At 34.3% G+C, this 13719-nt stretch overlaps 1 protein-coding gene across 1 annotated transcript in view; it reads right to left on the reverse strand.

The window, feature by feature from the left end:
- Positions 1-13719, reverse strand: part of WNK3 (WNK lysine deficient protein kinase 3) — a 157128-nt gene that overhangs the window by 129342 nt on the left and 14067 nt on the right. Inside the window, exons 2-4 of the mRNA XM_064574104.1 lie at positions 2313-2485; positions 1323-1543; positions 489-646 (exon numbers count right to left, since the gene is read on the reverse strand). Of these exons, the coding sequence (XP_064430174.1) occupies positions 489-646; positions 1323-1543; positions 2313-2485 (552 nt within the window). The remainder of the gene's footprint in view (positions 1-488; positions 647-1322; positions 1544-2312; positions 2486-13719) is intronic.

The following is a 13719-nucleotide window of genomic DNA, read 5'->3' on the forward strand; positions in this document are numbered from 1 at the left end:
TATTTGTGAATTTATCCATACTAAAAATGCAAGCTCTTTGTGGGTAGCAAACACTTCTTATTCATCTTTACATTCCTTGCAATTTGTAATGCAAAAAAATACCCATAACAGGGAATCAAATACTGTAGCTGAGGAACAATATTTTGAATGCTCTTTTAGAACCAGAAACCTTCCAAACCATTTAGTCAATCTTCATTATTCAGCTTTGAAAAAATAATATCCACCTAATAAATCTAAAAATTATTTACACACAAGTGGATATAGATGATATGTCTGTACATTTACCCAAAGATAATAATACAGAACATTTTATGTGACCCCAATAAAGTATAGGTATATAGCATAAATCTAAAGCTTGTTTCATTACAATTATGTTAAATTTAGCACTGTTATATAGCACTAAACCAAAATTAGTTTTAAGCTGACTTTACCAACTTCAACATGAAATGTGACAATCTAGGAAGTAAAAAGAATAAAGTTATACCTACGCTAGTTACTTTACGGTATATTTGAGCTGCATTCTGGCACTCAGAGTAAGGGTACTCTGAAGTAGCCATTTCCAGCATACACATTCCAAAAGCATAGACATCTACAGATTCATCGTAGTGCTCTTCATACATCTCTGGGGCCATAAACTCAGGAGTCCCTACAAAATAACACCACATCCACATCTTTATTAAAAAGAAAAATGTATCCACCAATATCACATTCCCTTCGCCATAAGGATTACCTGAGTTAATTTCTGCTCCCTAAACCAAATTTATAAATATAAAATTTGCAGAATACTTGCTACACCTATATAAAGTACTTAAGGAATTTCCTTAACTTTCTATACTGATAAAGTACAATTTGTAATGCTCAAGATTAGGTAACGATTACTAAAATCTGTTTTTATTTCTATCTTCTTTATAAATTTTTCTGAACTAAATTAGTAAATCCTCTTTAAATCTTCAGAACTTTTTAATGATCTTTAATATATCCCACAAAAGAAATACACTAGGATGTCTCTGAAATAAGTCAATATGTAATAGATATTTCAAAGCAAATTCACATTCTAGTCCAGGAGTCAGCAAACTTCTCTGTAAAGAAGCAGACAGTATTTCAGACACAACTACTCAACTCTGCTACTGTAGTGCAAAAGCAGCCACAGACAATACATAAATGAGTGGGTATAGCTGTGTTCCCATAAAACTTTATTTACAAAAATAGGCAATGGGGCCAGATTTGGCTCATGGGCCATAGTTTGCTGATCCCTATTCTAGACATACACAGTTAACAAAATCTCTCTTTATCCAACCAATAAACTATAAAAGTTTAATCACCAATGACACTCTTAGCAAATGATGTTCGCATTAAGGTGGCTAGGCCTAGATCACCAATCTTCACAGATCCAGTGGGTCCCGTGATGAAAATATTGTCACACTTCAGATCCCGGTGAATAATGGGAGGAGTCCTAGTGTGCAAGAACTGCAACCCCTTTAAAATTTGCCTGCACCAGCTCCTTAAGACCTTTGGTTTCATGACTTTAAATCGTTTTAAGTACCTACACAAAGAAACAAAAGACCACATGTAAACAAACATACCTAGCTTATTATATGAGCACTATTAAGGGTAAATCATGTAAGCTGGCTGGTATTGTAAGTACTATGCTTGCCATCACTGAGTTGTTTTCTATTCTCTGTTATAGAAAAGCAATTTTAAATCTAAGGCTTCATTCTTAGAGAAGACAGCCTGCCAAGTTTAGCATTTTTCAGCATTTTTAATTCAAAACAAGAATCATTCTAATCAGAGTAACCTTTTGTGGAAAGGTAGCACAATTTTAAAAAGAAAGTCCTTCTACACTTTCTAATAACTGCTTATATAAGGTCATCAGAGGGTTTAACTATGTAAAATTTTAGTGCAAAGATGCTAGGAAACAGAAAAAGTATATTCCACATTTAATACTTATAAATAAGTGATTACACCATCAAATGAAAAACTGTAGTCAGAAATAAAACAATAAACTATAATTATATAGTACTGCTCAGTAGATATATGAATGTGGCTACACCCTTGATCTTCCATTATTTTTACAAAATGACATTACTCCTAATTCTAAAATTTTATGCTATCCCACAAATATTCATTTCTCAATACTGTATTTTCTAACAAACTTCATTAACATCCTAAATTTTTTAACCTGCCCTGAAGCAGTCACTAGATTCAGATGCTACCAATTCTTTAATCAAGTAGTGTTATTTTATAAACAACTTTTATTACTCTTGAAAATTATTTCCAAAAAAACTTCATTGGCACTATCAGAGTCAACTTACGTCTTTAAAGTTCCTGATGTCATAAGTTCAGTCACCAATACAATACATTTCTTTCCTTTTAATATAGACTCCCAGGAATCATAAAATCGAACTATATTGGGATGTTGGAGACCCTTTAACATTTCTGCTTCTTCCTTGAACCTTTGCTGCTCAGCTTTGGTTAATTTCCGATCCTGAAATGGAATAAGAAATTCCAAATTAGAGTCTAGAAATTCTCATGCACACTTGTAACATCACTCAAATGTGTGCTTTATTCTGTTGTTTTCATTTATGTATGTATTTATTTTCACCTGTCAATTTTTTTCTCAGGACCTATATAATCACTGATATATTTTATTAGGTGGATACTTTTAACTCCTCCCATTCAACAATTCAGCACCTGTCATAGTTCATAACTATATTATAAACCCACCTGCAAAATAAATCAATACCTTAAAATCAATACCTCATATGATAACTAAACTTTCTATGGTAATCATTTCATAATATATACATATATCAAATCATTATGTTGTGTACCTTAAACTTATACATTGTTATATGTCAATTATATCTCAATAAAACTGGAAAAATAAATAAAATTTCCTTTGCTGGAAAAGAAAAACAATGTATCAAAATGAAAAAAGTAATAAACAAATAGGAAGTTTCCCTAAATCCCTGAATTTCCACATCTATAGGATCTATAACATCAGGGCAGGAATAATCAAAATGTTAGACATGCAGACATTTATTCTGGCTAAATATCTGAATTGCCAACATATTTCCAGACAGAAATACAAAATTACCATCCAGTAAAACACCTTTAAACAGGAATTGGACCGCTAATCTGCTACATTAAATGCTAGAAGTCAAAGGAGCAATGTTTACAGAATTCTGAGGGAGGACTGTAACCCTAAAACTCTGAATCCAGACAAGCTACCAATCAAATTTATAAGGGAAAAATAAACACATTTTCATGAAAACAAGGACCCAAAGTACACCATACCACACACCCTTTCTGAAAATATTACTCAAAGAAATTCAATACAAATGTGGCCAAATAACATCATTAGAAAAGGAGAGTGTGGCATACAATAAACAGCATGAAATTTCCAATAATGCTTACTTAGAGTCAAGGCTAAGTAATCACGGTTAATGTGGTTATTAAAATTGAATGAATTTTCTAAACAATAATTAAAATAGAAGATATATAATGGAAAAGGAAAGTGTACAATTAAAACTCCAGATGATCACTGGGTGTTATATGTAAGTGATGAATCACTAAATTCTATACCTGAAACTAATATTACACTGTATGTTACATAACTAGAATTTAAATAAAACTTTGAAACTACAAAAAATTAATTTTTTTAAAAAACTAAGAGAAAAAGAAGAATAAAAGCAATTTTTGTCTTCTGAAAGCAGGAGCAGGAAAGGAAGGAATGACAGAACTATTTTAAGTTTTGATTCTGACAGAGAAATAATCAAGTATTCTAGTTAAAAATTTAGGTATGATTTTCATTTCAAGATGACTGACAACATATTAAATTAATTACCTTCTCTTCCTAAATCCCACCAAAATGACAAAATAAATATATAAACAAATCCACAGTAGTATTGGAAATATAAGAAGGGTTCAAACAAAAGATTTTTTAAAGATAAAAAAATATATGCATTGATAGAATATACTTTTATGAAACTCAAGAGAGTAGAAGAAATGGTAACTTGATAGACACAAAAGACTTCCATTAAAGGTTGGTTTTTTTTTTTTGTTTTTTTTTTTTTTTTTTTACCAAAAATAAACTATTGGACTTCATCAAAATAAAAATCTCCACAGCAAAGGCAACAATCAACAAAACTAAAAGGCAAACTACAGAATGGGAGAAGATATTTGCAAATGACATATCTGATAAAGGGTTAGTATCAAAACTGTATAAGAACTTATCAAACTCAACACCCAAAAAACAAATAATCCAGTTAAAAACTGGGCAGAAAACATGACTAGACATTTTTCCAAAGAAGACATAGAGATGGCCAAGAGACACGAAAAGATGTTCAACATCACAGATCATCAGGGAAATACAAGTCCAAATTACAATGAGATATCACACCTGTCAGAATGGCTAAAATTAACAACACAGGAAACAAGAGATGTTGGTGAGGATGTGGAGAAAGGGGAACCCTCTTGCACTGTTGGTGCAAATGCAAACTGGTGCAGCAACTCTGGAAAACAGTATGGAGATTCCTCAGAAAGTTAAAACTAGGACTACCCTATGATCCAGCAATTACACTACTAGGTATTTACCCAAAGCATCCAAAAATACTAATTCAAAGGGATACATGCACCCTGATGTTTATAGCACATTATCTACAGTAGCCAAATTATGGAAACAGCCAAGTGTCCCATCAATTGATGAATGGATAAAGAAGATGTAGTGTGTGTGTGTGTGTGTGTATATATATATATACACATACATACACATTGTGTATATACACATACACAACAGAATATTATTCAGCCTTAAAAAGAATGAAATCTTGCCATTTGCAACAATATGGATGGAGCTAGAGAGTATTATGCTAAGACAAATAAGTCAGTCAAAGAAAGACAAATACCATATGATTTCACTCATATGTGGAATTTAAGAAAGCAAATGAGCAAAGGGAAAAAAGAGAGAGAGAGGCAAACCAAGAAACAGACTCTTAACTATAGAGAACAAACTGATGGTTTACCAGAGGGGAGGTGGGTGAGGGGATGGGTTAAATAGGTGATGGGGGTTAAGGAGTGCACTGGTTGTGATGAGCACCTGGTGTTATATGAAAGTGTTGAATCACTATACTGTACACCTGAAACTAATATTTAAAAAAATTTTTTTTGAAGATTTTATTTATTTATTTGCCAGAGAGAGAGACAGCAAGAGAGGGAACACAAGCAGGGGGAGTGGGAGAGGGAGAAGCAGGCTTCCCACTGAGCAGGGATCCCGATGCGGGACTCGATCCCAGGACGCTGGGATCATGACCTGAGCCGAAGGCAGACGCCCAACTGACTGAGCCACCCAGGTGTCCCTGAAACTAATATTATACTGTACACTAACTAACTGAAATACAAAGAAAAACTTGAAGGGGCTCCTGGCTGGCTCAGTCAGAAGAGCATGTGACTCTTGATCTTGGGGTCATGAGTTTGAGCCCCATGTTGGGTGTAGAGATTACTTAAATAAATACATATTTTTTAAAAGAAGAAGAAAAGGGAAAACTTTTTAAAAAGAGGGTTGTTTTTTTTTTAAAGACTTCATGATAACCCTAATAAAGCAGCACATCAGAGCTGTGGCAATTTCATTTTTGGTTACTTTATACACATTATTCCTTGATGTGTATAAAGAAATATGTAAAGAGATATTCAGTGCAGCATGGTTTGTAACTGTGAAAATTAGAAACAACCAAAATGTCAATAATAAAGTTTATTATATGCCAGGTACTGCTCTAATTTTTTTAATATATTAATACATTTAGTCCCACAACAATCCTTTAAGATAGGCATTACTACTGTCATCTCCATTTTGCAAATAAAGAAGCCGAGGTTAAGATAGTTAGGTAACACGCCCAGGATCAAATGGGCTAAACATGGGTTATAGCCAAACAGCCAAATAACAATTAAAAGAATGAGGTAGATCTATGTGTATAGATCTAATGTGGATAGATCTCTAAGACATACTGCTGAATTAAAAAAAAAAAAAAGGCACTCTGAAAAAATTACAATATGATAATTTGTACATAAAAAAAGAACCATCCTGAACAATGCTACATTTTCTAGTACATATTTAAATGCATAGATAAAAGACGAGACAGATACACAAATGAGTAGCTACAGTTATATCTGGAAGGGAGAAGACTGGTATGCAGGTCTTTTCTTCAGATGATGACCATATGGTACACCTCAATAGTCACTCAGCAATATCTTTTACTTTACTCAGTATCTTTTATGTGAATATCTAAAGTTTAGTCTCCTAAGACTTTTTCATATTAAACTTTCTAATCCATCTGGAGTTTCCTGTACATGCAGTCTTTTCATCTAGATGGTTAATCGGTTGTACTAGCACCACTTAAACTACTCTTTTCTCACTGACTTGAGGAACATGTTTGTTGTATATTGTTTCTAGTAATACTGGGTTCTGCTTCCTTTCACTAATCTGTCCATGCCTATGATAGTGGCTTTCAGTATGTGTAATGACTGATAAGGCAAATCACTTCCCTATTCATTATTTTCTTGGCTTTCTCATCTTTTTATGTTCCATATAAAAACATTAAGATCATTTTTCCAATTAAAATAAAAGACTCACTTGGAATCTAACTGGAATTATATTAAATATATAGACATTAATTTGGAGAAAATTGGCATCTAAAAAGCCATCTAAGAACATAGTATATATCTTTCCATTTGTCCAGAGTTCCAGTAAGGTGCTCTGGGGGAATGGGAGAGTAAGGAGAAAGAGCTGATACTCTAGCTTATTTTTTCCTGAACCACATATTTAATTTTAATTTATTTAAAAATTTTCACTTAGTAAAACTGATTCTTTCTGGTGTACAGTTCCATGAGTTTTGACAAATGCATAAATTTGTATAATCACTGCCACAATTTAAATACAGAATGATTCCATCAATTCCACCCGCCCTCCCCCCATACACACAAATTCCCTTGCACCATCCATTTCTAGTCAAACCCTCTTCTTACCCTTAAACTCTGGAAACCACTCATCTATTTATTATTCTTATAATTTTGCCTTTTCTGGAAAGTCCTATAAATGGGAAGAAATTATACATAGCCTTTTGAGTCTGGCATCTTATACTTAGCATAATATCTTTTAGATTGATCCATATTGTTGTATCAATAGTCTGTTGCTTTAAATTGTTGAATAGTATTCCACCTATGTATGTATCACCATATGTTTATCTATTCCCAGATGAAAAACATTTGGGTATTTTCCAGTTTGGGGCAATTACAATTACAAATAAAACTACTATAAACATTCATGTACAACTGTGTGAACATAGGTTTTCTTGGATAAATGTCTCAAGTGGGACTGAAGGGTTATATGGTATGTTTAACTATGTAAGAAACTGACAAAGTGCCAAAATGGTTCTACCATTTTGTATTCTCACCAACAATGTATTAGAGTTTCTCTGCATTATCCTCACTAGCAGTTGGTCCTGCCAGGATTTTCTTTAATTTGGTTGGTTTTTAGCCATTCTAGTAGGTGTATTGGGGTATCAGATTATGGTTTTAATTTTCATTTCCCTAATGATTAATGAGGGTGAGCATCTTTCTGTGGGCTTACTTGCCATACATCTATCTTCTTTGGTGAAATGTCTGTTCCAATCCTTAATCCATTTTTTAATTAGGTTGTTTTAGCTTATTGTTGAGTTTTGAGAGTTCTTTATAGATTCTGGATACAAGTCCTTTGTCACATATGTGATTTAAAAATATTCTCTGCCGCTCTGGATTATCTTCTCATTCCCTTAACAGTGTCTTTAATAGCGCAAAATATTTTAAGTTTGTTCAACTCCAATTTATTGATTTTCTACTTTTATAGATCATGCTTTCACTGTTATATCCAAGAACTCTTTGCTTAACCAAAAGTCAAAAAGATTTTCTCAGGTTTTCTTATAGAAGTTTTAGTTTTATGTTTTACACTTTTAGGTCTATGATCTATTTTGAGTTAAATTTTGTATAACACGTGAAAATTAGGTGAAGGCTCATTTTTTTTTTAGTATGCATGTGTAATTACTCAAGCACCTTTTGTTGAAAAGACCATCCATTCTATGCTGAATTGCCAATGTATCTTTTTTAAAAATCACTTGACTGGGTGTGCCTGGGTGGCTCAGGTTATGATCCCGGGGGTCCTGGGATCGAGCTCTGCATCTGGCTCCCTGCTCAGTGGGGGGCCTGTTTCTCCCTCTCTCTCTCTCTCCCCCTGCTTGTGCGCACTTTCTCTCTCTCTCTCTCTCTCTCAATAAATAAAATCTTTAAAAAATAAAATAAAAATCACTTGACCATATCTGTTTGGGTCTATTTCTAAACTCTGTTCTGTCCCACTTACCTGTGTGTCTTTTTGCCAATACCAAACATGTCTTAATTACTATACCCTTGGAGTAAGTCTGAAAATCAGGTAACATGAATTCTTTACACTTCTTTATCAAATTTGTTTTAGCTATTCCAGTTCTTTGCCTTTCCATATTAATTTTATTTTTATTATGTTATGTTAATCACCATACATTACATCATTAGTTTTTGATGTAGTGTTCCATGATTCATTGTTTGCGTATAACACCTAGTGCTCCATGCAGTACGTGCCTTCTTTAATACCCATCACCGAGTTAACCCATCCCCCAGCCCCCCTCCCCTCTAGAACCCTCAGTTTGTTTCTCAGAGTCCATAGTCTCCCATGGTTCATCTCCCCCTCTGATTCCCCCCCTTCATTCTTCCATATTAATTTTAAAATCAGTTTGTCAACAACTACAAAAATTCCCATTGGGATTTTGATGTAATTTGTCTTGAATTTCTAGGTCATATGGAGAAAACTGACATCTTAATATTAAGTCTTCCAATCAACCAATCCATTTTTGGATCTTCTTTGATTTCTTTTATCAATTTTTTTTTCAGCACACAGATACTGCACATACTTTATATATACTTAATTATTTTTTTGGTGCTACTGTAAATGGTATTTTTAAAATAACAATTTCGGGCGCCTGGGTGGCTCAGGTGGTTAAGCGACTGCCTTCGGCTCAGGTCAGGATCCTGGAGTTCCAGGATCGAGTCCCACATAGGGCTCCCTGCTCAGCGGGGAATCTGCTTCTCCCTCTGACCCTCCTCCCTCTCATGCCGTCTCTTATTCTCTCTCTCTCAAATGAATAAAATCTTTAAAAAAATAAAAAAAATTAAAAAATAACAATTTCATGGTAGCATTTCTATACACTAATAATAAAGTAGTAGAAAGAGAAATTAAGAAAACAATTCTATTTGTAATTGCACCAAAAGAATAAAAGACCCAGGAATAAACTTAATCAAGGAAGTGAAAGATCTTGTACACTGAAAACTATAAAACATTGGCAAAAGAAATTGAAGATGACACAAACAAATGGAAAACTACCCCATGCTCACAGATTGGAAGAATTACTATTGTTAAAATGCTCATACCACCCAAGCGATCTACAGATTCAATGCAATCTCTACCAAAATACCACCAACATTTTTCACAGAACGAGAGCAAAAAAAATCCTAAAATTTTTATGGAACTATAAAAGACCCTAAATAGCCAAAGAAATCTTGAGAAAGAAAAATAATGCTGGGGGTATCACAATTCCAGATTTCAAGATATACCACAAAACTGTTGTAATCAAAACAGTATGGCACTGGCACAAAAACAGACACATAGATCAACAGAACAAGATAGAGAGCCCAGAAATAAATCTACACTTCTATGGTCAAATAATCTATGACAAAGGAAGCAAGAATATACAATGGGAAAAAGTCTCTTCAATAAATGGTATTGGAAAAACTGGACAGCTACATGCAAAAGAATGAAACTGGACTCCTTTTTTACACCATACACAAAAACAAACTCAAAATGGAGTAAGGACCTAAGTGTGAAACCTGAAACCATAAAAATCCTAGAAGAGAGCACTGGCAGTAATTCCTCTGACATTGGCCATAGCAACATTTTTCTAGATATGTCTCCTAATGCAAGAGAAACAAAAACAAACTATTGGGGCAACATCAAAATAAAAAGCTTCTGCACAGCAAAGGAAACCATCAATAAAAAAGTCAACCCACTAAATGGGAGAAGATATTTTCAATGATATATCTAATAAGTAGCTAATATCTGAAATATATAAAGAATTCATATAACTGAACACCAAAAAAAAATCAGATTTAAAAAATGGCTAGGGGTGCCTGGGTGGCTCAGTCAGTTAAGTGTCCAACTTTTTTTTTTTTTTTTTTAAAGATTTTATTTATTTGACAGAGAGAGAGACAGCGAGAGAGGGAGCACAAGCAGGGGGAGTGGCAGAGGGAGAAGCAGGCTTCCCCCTGAGCAGGGAGCCCGATGCGGGGCTCGATCCGAGGACCCTGGGATCATGACCTGAGCCGAAGGCAGCCGCTTAACTGACTGAGCTACCCAGGTGCCCCAAGCGTCCAACTTTTGATTTCAGATACGGTTATGATCTCAGGGTCATGAGATCAGCCCCATGTCCAGCTCCGCACTCAGCAGGGAGTCGGCTTGGGATTCTCCCTCTTCCTCTGCCCCCCTTGCTTGCTCTTTCTCTCTAAAATAAATAAATCTTTAAAAAAAATGGCTAGAGAATCTGAACATTTTTCCAAAGAAGACATACAGATGGCCAACAGACACATAAAAATATGCTCAATATCACTCATTATCAGGGAAATGCAAATCAAAATCACACTGAGATACCACCGTAAACCTGTCAGAACAGCTATAGAAAAAACGACAAGAAATAACAAGTGCTGGTGAGAATGTGGAGAAAAAGGAACCCTCATGCACTGTTGGAAGGAATGTAAATTGATGCAGCCGCTCTGGAAAACAGTATGGGGGTTCCTCAAAATATTAAAAATAGAAATACCATATGATCCAATAATTCCACCATTGGGTATTTACCCCCCAAAATTAAAACACTAATTCAAAACTATATATGCAACCCTATGTTTACTGCAACATTATTTACAACAGCCAAGATATGGAAGCAACCTAAGTGTCTGTCAGTAGAGGAATGGATAAGGAAGATGTGGTATATATATTTACAATGGAATATTATGCAGCCACAAAAAGGGTGAGATAGTGCCATTTGAGACAACATGGATGGACCTGTTTATTTTCTTATTGATTTTGCTAAGACATCCACAATATTGAAAAAAATAATGGTGTAACAGTTATCACTGCCTTTTATTGTACTTTAATAAAAAGTTTTATTCTCACAGCTTACAACATCTATTGCTTTGTTGTTTTTGCAAGTAGTTTAACATGTTGAAGTAATTCCCTTACATTCCTACGTTACTTTTATTTTTTAATTAGGAATGGCTGCTGAATTTTATCAAATGTTTTCCCAGCACCTACTGATGTGATCATATGATTTCTTGATAGGTTCCTGATATAGAATTATTCTTAAAATCTTTAAGGCCTACCTAGTTCCAGCACATTATTCTTTTGATCCACTGGTGAATCCTATTTGCTAATATTCTGCTAAGGATTTTAACATCTATATTAATACGGAGATTAGGCTATAGTTTTCTTTCTTTGTACAATATAAGGATTCATATTCAGATTACATTGGCTTAATGAAATTAAGTGGGGTTAAATAGTTTTAACATTGGAATCACTTGTCATTTAAAGGTTACCTAGAGGGCGCCTGGGTGGCTCAGTTGGTTAAGCGACTGCCTTCGGCTCAGGTCATGATCCTGGAGTCCCGGGATCGAGTCCCGCATCGGGCTCCCTGCTCAGCGGGGAGTCTGCTTCTCCCCCTGACCCTCCCCCCTCTCATGGTCTCTCTCTCTCATTCTCTCTCTCAAATAAATAAATAAAATAAAATAAATCTAAAGGTTACCTAGAAATTGGGCTCTGGACTTACTTGCTTCTAATGTTTTTTTGTTTTTAAATTATAAAAAAATTAAAGCATAAAGAATAATGTATAATAACCAGCTCTGTTGAATTTTAACATTTTGCCAAATTTACTTCCATTTTAAACAAAACATTAGAGACATAGTTGAAGTCCCCTAGATATCCCTTCTTGATTCTATCCCCTTCCTTCCCATCACAGAAGTAACCACTATCTGAATTAGGTTTTTAATCCATGCACGTTTTAAAAATATTTTTATTATATGTTTGTATCCATAAGCAATATAGTTTTACAAGTGTTAAAGCTTCATAGAGGTGGTTATCATGTGTTATGTTCCTTTTGCAAATTGTTTGATATTACATTTTTTGTATTTATCTACTTTGATATGTATAACAGTTCCAGTTTATTTATTTTAACTCTTGCATAGTATCTCATTATATAGTTCTACCACAAGTTATCCATTTACCCACTGATGGACATTTGAGTTGATTCAAGTTTTCTATTATAAACAATGCTGCATTGCATTGGATGCCTCCTTATCCCAGTATTAACAACAAAAAAGAATTTAAATCACCTTTCTATAATAACTGGCCTATTCAACTTTTCTACTTTTTCTTGGGTACATTTTGGATTATATTTTGTTTAGGAGCAATCCATTAGTTAAGATTTAAAATGTAACAGTGTTATATAGGTAGAATCTAGATGGTGGATATAATGGATGTTCTAGGCAACTCTTTCAAATTTGCTCTATATTTGAAATGTTTCATACTAAAATGTTGAGAAAATTTTGTTGACAAAGTTGCACATTATGTTCTCTTCTACTTCTTTGACTCTTTTCCAGAGCATGGCTATATTTCATTTGTCATTTCTTTGCTCATGTATTTTTGCCCTCTTTATTTTTCTTCATCAGGTTCATTAATTACTTTTCAGAAAGCAAAAATGAGTAGAATTTATTTATCCTATTTTTAGGTTTATAATTTTTTATTAATTTCAGTTATCTTTAATTCCCTCTTTCTTTATTTTGCTTTATTTTGTTATCTCCCTAATGTCTCAAGAGTACCATATCTCTTCTAGTTAGTATTCATTAATAATGAAGACATTTTAGGTGGTAAATTTTCTTCTGGGTATCGCTTTTGCAATGACCCACAAATTTTGTCATAATGTCCTCTTTTTCATTGCTTTCTGGGTAGTTTATAATTACAGTTTTGAGTCTCTCCTCAATCCAAAATTTGTCTAGAAGTATGATTTCTGATTTCCAGTTAAGAATCTTTTGGTTATTTGTTCATTACTTTTAATTTTACTGAGTAATACAGAATATAAAATTTCTTCTCTTTAATGTTTTTTTAGGCCACATAATTTGACCAACTTTTTTTTTTAGATTTTATTTATTTATTTGAGACACAGAGATAGAGAGAGAGCGAGCATGAGCAGGGGGAGAGACAGAGGGAGAGGGAGGAGCAGGCTCCCTGCTGAGCCAGGAGCCCAATGTGGGGCTTGATCCCAGGACGCTGGGATCATGACCTGAGCCGAAGGCAGACGCTTAACCCTCTGAGCCACCCAGGTGCCCCTAGATTCTATTTATTTATTTGAGAGAGCATGAGAGAGAAAGCACGAGACAGGGAAGCGTCAGAGGGCAAAGCAGGCCCCCGCCGAGCAGGGAGCCAGATGTGGGCTCAATCCTAGGATTCCGGGATCATGACCTGAGCCGACTGAGCCACCCAGACGCCCCTGACCAACTTTTTAATAAAAATGTATATTCTTTCTTTGAAGGATGTAAAGTACTATATATCCATCAAATGAA

The sequence above is a fragment of the Mirounga angustirostris genome, unplaced genomic scaffold (genome assembly GCF_029215605.1).
Source record: "Mirounga angustirostris isolate CCGP_5_RB_7025 unplaced genomic scaffold, mMirAng1.0.hap1 SCAF_11, whole genome shotgun sequence".
In the NCBI taxonomy this organism is placed as follows: domain Eukaryota; kingdom Metazoa; phylum Chordata; class Mammalia; order Carnivora; family Phocidae; genus Mirounga; species Mirounga angustirostris.